This window comes from Lactuca saligna, chromosome 2 (assembly GCF_052625555.1).
Source record: "Lactuca saligna cultivar CGN05327 chromosome 2, ASM5262555v1, whole genome shotgun sequence".
Classification (NCBI taxonomy): domain Eukaryota; kingdom Viridiplantae; phylum Streptophyta; class Magnoliopsida; order Asterales; family Asteraceae; genus Lactuca; species Lactuca saligna.
In genome coordinates this window covers 145,593,054-145,600,833 of record NC_136418.1, presented here as the reverse complement: position 1 = coordinate 145,600,833, position 7,780 = coordinate 145,593,054, and the positions used below count along the sequence as shown (strand labels likewise).

Sequence of the window (7,780 nt, the reverse complement as noted above, 5' to 3'; positions counted from 1 at the left end):
ATGTAATTACAGAACTATATAAAGAAATTTTACAAAGACGGGGATCCCATAATTTATTCTTAAAAATCATTTTTAAATAACTATGCTAAAATATTAATTATATTATAGTATAATAATACAAGTTACTTTGTCAGAGAACTGGATTTCTATGTGGGAAGCGTGTGAGCTGATTTCTTAAGATTTAAAAAAAAAAAACGAGGAAACTCTTGTCAAGTGTTTATTATCCACCTACAAAACCATGGTCAAATACATGAGGTGGCATTCTTTATTATGTCTTTACAGCTTGCACCCTCCAATTTTCTATATATATACCTTCTCAAACCCCCGTTCAAACCAAATCCATCTCCACTTTCAACACACACCCCACCAAACATCTCTCTCTCTCTCTCTCTCTCTCTCTCTCTCTCTCTCTCTCTCTCTCTCTCTCTCTCTCTCTCTCTCTCTCTCTCTCTCTCTCTCTCTCTCTCTCTCTCTCTCTCTCTCTTACACAGGAATCGAGATGTTGTCTGCAAAAGCCACGTGCAACTCCCATGGCCAAGATTCATCCTACTTCCTCGGATGGGAGGAGTACGAGAAACATCCATACCACCAACTTAAAAATCCCAACGGTATCATTCAGATGGGCCTCGCCGAGAATCAACTCTCATTCGACCTTCTGGAATCATGGCTCCAGAACAATCCTCATTCAGCCGGATTCAAAAACGATAATCATTCACTCTTCAAGGAACTTGCCCTCTTCCAAGATTATCATGGCCTTCCTGCTTTCAAAAACGTAAGCTCATTGTTTATCTATATTATCATGATTGAATATATAGCTACCTCATTCATATTTTGATATATTATTAACAGTTACGTGTTTCCTATTTTTCAGTCATTAGCCGATTTCATGTCAGAGATTAGAGCAAATAAAGTAACATTTGATCCAAACAACCTCGTACTCACCGCCGGAGCAACCTCCGCCAATGAAACTTTAATGTTTTGTCTTGCTAATCCCGGCGAGGCTTTCCTCCTTCCCACCCCATATTATCCAGGGTGAGTTCATGTTCACTTAAGCACCTCATCAATCCGCCGTATTTCGACTATAAGGAAGTTAAACTGATCAAATTTATATTGTTATATTATAGGTTTGATAGAGATCTCAAGTGGAGAACTGGAGCTGAGATAGTACCTATCCATTGCTCGAGCTCAAATGGTTTCAGAATCACCGAATCAGCCCTCACAGAGGCATACGAAGAAGCGCAAAAGCAAAACCTGAAAGTGAAGGGTGTTTTAGTCACAAACCCATCAAACCCATTAGGGACATCACTGAGCTTGCATGAACTCAACCTTCTCGTTGACTTTGTCTCCTCCAAGAACATCCATCTCATTAGTGACGAAATCTACTCCGGCACTGTTTTCTGCTCTCCTGGCTTCGTTAGCATCATGGAGGTCTTAAAGAACAGGAACCTTATGAACACCGATGTGTGGAAACGCGTTCATATTGTTTATAGCCTTTCAAAAGATCTCGGTCTACCAGGGTTTCGAGTTGGAGCTATTTACTCCAACGATGATATGGTGGTCTCAGCTGCAACGAAAATGTCGAGCTTTGGGTTGATTTCTTCCCAAACTCAATACTTACTATCAGAAATGCTATCTGATAAGAAGTTTACAAGAAATTATCTATCTGAGAATCGAAGAAGGTTGAAGCAAAGGCATGAAATGATGGAAAAGGCCCTACAAAAAACCGGTATTAGATGCCTCAAAGGAAATGCTGGTTTATTTAGTTGGGTTGATATGAGACACCTATTGAGTTCACAAACGTTTGAAGGCGAAATGGAATTATGGAAGAAGATTGTGTATGAAGTGGGGTTGAATATATCACCAGGTTCATCATGCCATTGTAGTGAACCTGGTTGGTTTAGGGTTTGCTTTGCCAACATGTCAAAAGAAACCCTACTTATAGCCATGCAACGTCTAAGTTCTTTTGTGGACTCCATGGCCAAGAAACATAATCAGAGTGGTCGCCGGCAGCCACTGAACAGAAATTTAAGAAGATCAAAGTCGTCACTGCCCAAGTGGGTTTTTTCACTGTCGTTCACCACCGCAAAGTCAGGGAAGGAAAGGTGTCAGATGTGATAATAAATTGACAACAAATAGCTAAAACTTTGTTCGTTTGTTTTTCTTGTGATTGGATCGATTTTTTTTTCTCAATATACTTTGTATATATTGAGTTCTGAAGTGTTTTTTTTTTGTTTGTTTTTGCCTTTTGGGGGTGATTATCTGGTGCAGAGAAAGTGCATAATGTGTTGAAATATCATTGTCCAGATACTTAATTATAGGACTTTACAATTAATTAAGTGTTTTTATTACAATTAATATTGCTAATTTTATATGTTAAATAGGTCATTTATTCTGCATTTATTTTAGTTACATTATTAAGAGTCTAAGATACCAAGTCATGTTAAACTTTGAGTAGGTTAATTAAAATCACTTAATATCGATAACTATAAATAAGGTTTAGTTTAAAGAAAAACAGAAATAATATATTAAATTGTAATTAAAGAAAGAATATATATAAAATAAATCGAAGTCAATATGTTAGGTCCATTTTGACTTTGGGATTATAATCGAGTCTTTTAAAAAGATGATCAGTATGAAGTATATGCGGCTAAAAGCCAATGCGGCATCCTACCAAGCACAGTCTTAATTATGTATTTAAGTGTGTGATCGTAATAATTTTCTAATCAAAACAAAATATTTGATTTTTTCATGTAATTTAAATTAATTACGTAACGTGACTATTAATTAAAAGACGCATAGGACGTCAATAAAAATGTGAACGGTATTTTAGGCTTTGGCTTGATGAAGAATGGAGATATTTTACATTTTTATTAACTGTTTTCGGTCAAATTATAATTCTTATGATACTTATAAATAATTATAATTAATGGTTTGGTCAACTAATTTCAGTAAAGGATCAATGTGGATGAATATATAAAGAGAAATATATATGAACAATGTCAACCTCATACACGATAACAAAAAGACACAATAGATAGTCAAACATATTTTGGATCTATTCTTGCTTGCGGATGAAGGCATATGAGTCATGAATGCTCTCCCGACAACAAAGCAATTTTGGCCAAACACTCTTGTCAGCTTTCATTTTGTCAAACCTTTGAGTTGCATCCTTCTCTACAAAACAAATGGCAAAATTGTGTGATAACAAATTAGGGTTTCATGTGATTCAATTTCATTTTACTGAATGTGGGTGTCAAAATTAAAGAAAAGATAAAGAAGAATCAAACATATCTCTCATATAAGGTTTTAGGACTAACACCTTTTTAGATACCCCAGTGGTGTTTAGTGCTCTAAAATATGATTTACTTGCATATATTAAAGTATTACAGGGTAGTAAGATTTTGGGGTATCTGGCATGGAAATGCTTAAGTTTCACCTAGTGACTCTACTATTTGTTGTTATGAAGGCCATCAGACATGAAAGATTTGGTCGGATAATCAACTTTTCGATTGTTAGGCATAATATGATGCAGTTGAAATGAAATTATCCATTGTTGAAGGAATAACAATCCTAATTTTCAAACATTTTTAAAACATTACTTCCTGAAGGTAATCAAACCTAGAAGTGCAACATCATAGTATAATAAAAAGAGTAGAAAAGGGAGTTGAAGTTCTGAAATGGGCTACATAACCAAAATTGCAAGAAAAATGGTGTAAAGGTGAGAAAAACATAAGGAAGAGAGGGTGGAGTAGTGACGAAGGGTAAACACGATGAACATAAGTGTAAAGAAACATTAAAAAGGACAGATATTTTTTTTTTACCTAGACAAGTGCTTCATGTGGGGAAGGAGAGCAGAGGAGCAGCATTTTTGAGCAGAGATGGGGAACTATGGAAGATTTTGAAGGAAAAAAAGTCTTGTTGACCAGCCAAGAGGCAGCAACAAAGCATAGGTCGCCGACTTCCCCTTCTAGTATAGATATAGTACGAGGGTTTAGGAGGTAAATGTATAAACCAGGGCTGGTTTTGTGCTTTTTGGCTTTTTGGTGCCTCACAACAGTCATTTACTACAAGAAATATAAGTAATAGCGGTAACAATTATCGCGACAACACCAATGTAACACTTTAATCCTGGCAAGTTCTTATTTTTGCCTTGTTATAAAAAGATTTGCATTTTGGTCATTGAGCAGTACGTGGGGCGTAGCGTACTCATGCGATGGTGGGACGGGACTCCGGGCACGTACGTTGGGCGTACATCCTTATACGCGAGTTGTATGTGCGAGATGTTGAAACCCAAATTTAGGGTGTTGCACCCTATATAAAGGCTTTAAGTCTTCATTGCTGACCCCCTTACCAGTCTTCATTGCCACAAAACCCTAAAATCAATCATTAAGTCTCTTTGTGGTGTTCTTGAGCTAGTAAGAAATTCTTGGGCCTCATTTTTGGTCTTTGTGAAGGAAGTGGCGAATCTTGAAGTTGTCTTGCTTGGTGGAAAGGTTTTGGATCCAGAGTCATCTTCTTTTGTGCAAGCTTTCTGAGGTAACAAGTTTGAACATTGACTAGTAGATGTTTAGATCTCTTTATATTATGCTTTGTTATGCTTTAGGTCCACTTTTGGGTTGATAAGAGAGTGAATTCGTTTTAAGGGCTTGTTATTCTAGATCTGAGTTTGTATTCGACTCCTTGAGCATAAAGGTGCAAGCTTTATGAGATAATTGTTTACATGCATGCATTAAGTCACTTATTAAGTCCCTTTTACACTTAAGAGCTTCATTTGGACATGCATGAACGTAAAGTTGGCAAATTTATGTGGTTTTCCAGCTCAAGGAAGTCAAATCTATGTTTTGTGGCTATGTCTTAAGGGATTAAGGACTGAAATGAAGTTTTGATTGAATAGGTGAGTATGATGGCGTACAAGCCATCAAGCGAGTACTTTGCATTTACGTGCTGAGTACACCCCGCGTACTTAATCAGGTGGGCTTCATATAGTTGGGCTTCAGATTTGGGCTTAATGGCTTGGGGACTTATTGGGCCACCTGAATGAAAGAGCTTGGATTAGGAAAATTTAGTGGGCCTTAGGGTAGGGTCCATGGAAGGATTTGGGGCCAATTTGGAAAATTGGGCCATAAGTGGGCCATGGATGGGTAATTGATCTTTGGGCCTTTAAATTGAAAGTTTGGATTTAAGTCTTGGACCAAAAATAAATAGGGGTAAAATGTTGTTTTTACCCTAAATGTGGGCTAAGGGATATAGTTTAGACTCCAATGGTTAATTGGGTGTTTTTGGTTATTGATAGCTCGAGGATATGTCAGAATAGTTGCCCGCAGCAGTGCGAGGTGAGTTTCCTCATTGTGTTTAACGTGTCGAAGGCCCCAATGTCGACCCTCGATCTATCATGTTAGAATACTCACCGTCTGTTTGACACTTGTATATGTGCTTATATGGTTACTCTGTTTATTATTATGTGTCGAAGGCCCCAATGTCGACCCATGATCTATTATGTTAGAATACTCACCGCCTGTTTTACACTTGTATATGTGCTTATATGCTTACTGGGTAGGGCCCGATGGTTACTCTATTTGCTATTACATGTTATGCTTATATGAATTGTATGTGGATAGGGCCCGTTATGCGAGTTAGGTGTGACATCCCCAAATTTACGGTCATTTTAAAATTTTCATTTATGCCTAGTTTAAAATTAGATTATCCTTTTTAAAGAACAATGTTGCGGAATTTTGTTCCCAAAAAGGATGATAAAGGTTTCATCAAAGCATTTCTGAAGAAATTTATTTGTTTATATTAAAACATTGAGATGTCATCGTCAACACAGAAACATAAGCATAAACAGACCTTACATTCTTTTACACTAGTGATTTACATCTCCTTTCATCACTCAGTGTAATGTAGCTTCGTATTCACACATGTGATACAAATAAATTGAGTGGGTCAGGTTGGGAAACTTAGTGAGTACATAGGGTTTTCAACCTATAATAATAAAGTTATTATGTTTAATCATCAAAAATAAACCCAATTGCCCATCCCCATTATCTCTTTTATTCTTAAGTATCTTTCCTAAGAATCATCTATTCCTCATTATTTATTCCTAAGGAGTGTCCTGAGGAATAGGCACGAAGTCCATCTTTTTCAGGGTTTATATAAGAGGCACTAAGTCCATAGTTGCCAGGGTTCATCTAACAGGCGCTAAGTCCATAGCTGCCAGGGTTTATCTCATTTATTGACAATATTATTTTATGGAATCCACCTGAAATACATGTCAATGGGTTTTTAGAGTACACCGGGTGAACATATAGCTCACAACACCTACAGGTTGCGAGTCTACTAGTGTTCCACTGGACTATCTAGAATAGTTCGTGATTGTCATCTATACCCTGCTAGATGATGAGGACATTGCTTGACTCATCGCTTCTCACTATCTTTTACCACTCATATATCATCGCTCATCATTCATCTCATCTTTCATTGCTCATCATTAATCTCATCTTTAATCTACCCATCTTTTACCCATCATAATTATAGGTATAAAATACATATAAAGTTTAAAACAATTAAAACTTGTATATTTGTGTTCATCCAACATAGATATCAAGAACACAAATAATATGCACACATAGCACGTAATTTATATTAAATACTTCATATCTATGTGTAAGATGAAAGTAACTATGCACTCAATTGTTAAAGTGATGATTCCAAACTCAGACAACACTGCGCTTCTTAACAATACAATTTCCTTCGATGAAACCTAGTATTATTACCACTAGATTTTAGTCGAATATTTACCGTGACTAAATATTAGTCTTAGCATTATTATTATTTTATAAACGTTTAAACACTATTTTCCAACCACTATGTACAGACAAGGGCCATGCATAAAACACCGGAGGTCAGAACCATTTTGGCATATAGCACTTCTGAAATCCAACAACCCTATGCGGCCCTTTAAACTAGACTCCTCATATCGCGAGTAGTTAAAAATATATTATAATGACACTTATATAAGTCATAATAATAGCCCAAATATTTATTATAAGTTCATAATAACAATACTAATTTAAATATAAAGTATATTTAAAATAGGGTAAGCATAACCTACTTACAAGCGAGTTTTTGCTAGGAGTCGGGCTCTGCAGTGGTAGAACTTCATCGCTGAATCTTTCGAAGAAAGATTATTGCAATGCTTCAACGCTCACCTTACTATACTAAAAGCTATAGAACGAGAAGTCGAATCACGAGGGACCAAAATACTCGAGAGATAAGAAGAGAAAGACTCTTGAATCAAGAGAATTGTGCAATAAATATGAGAGCCTAGAGGCTCTTATTTATAATAATTGAATTTTCAAAAACCACCCTATATATATACTTAAATGACTGAACATCCATTTATAATACTATTTAAAACAGATTTAATGATATCTGTACTAAACTAATATAAAAAATACTCAACACTAGTCTTATAACGACTGCATCATCGATACCTTTCTAATGATATATATATATATATATATATATATATATATATATATATATATATATATATATATATATATATATATGATTTACACTTTATTTTAATACGTAAATGTGCTATTAAAAATTATAACTTATTCATACGAACTCTGTTTTTGACGTTCTTTATATCCATGCATAGTTATCGAAGAGATCTACAACTTTTGTTTGGACTCCGCTGACTAATTTTGAATTTATATTTTTGTCTATATTTTTATAAAATTTAATGATTTTGCTAAAATCATAACTCTCTCGT

The 7,780-nt window shown here is 35.5% G+C and overlaps 1 protein-coding gene across 1 annotated transcript; it reads left to right on the top strand.

Annotated features, from left to right (window-relative positions):
* Positions 1-379: 379 nt before the first annotated feature.
* Positions 380-2,355, top strand: ACS5 (ACC synthase 5). Its single transcript, XM_078980625.1, has 3 exons — positions 380-772; positions 872-1,032; positions 1,125-2,355. The coding sequence occupies exons 1-3, from the start codon at positions 500-502 to the stop codon at positions 2,113-2,115; spliced, it is 1,425 nt and encodes a 474-aa protein (XP_078836751.1). The 5' UTR covers positions 380-499; the 3' UTR covers positions 2,116-2,355.
* The last annotated feature ends 5,425 nt before the right edge of the window (positions 2,356-7,780 follow it).

What these genes read in the sequence shown, in the direction of transcription:
- ACS5 (XM_078980625.1), top strand. Translation starts at nt 500, where the DNA reads ATGTTGTCTGCAAAAGCCACGTGCAACTCCCATGGCCAAGATTCATCC. An exon ending in GCCTTCCTGCTTTCAAAAAC is followed by an intron (nt 773 to 871) that starts GTAAGCTCATTG and finishes CCTATTTTTCAG; the next exon opens with TCATTAGCCGATTTCATGTC. An exon ending in CCCACCCCATATTATCCAGG is followed by an intron (nt 1,033 to 1,124) that starts GTGAGTTCATGT and finishes GTTATATTATAG; the next exon opens with GTTTGATAGAGATCTCAAGT.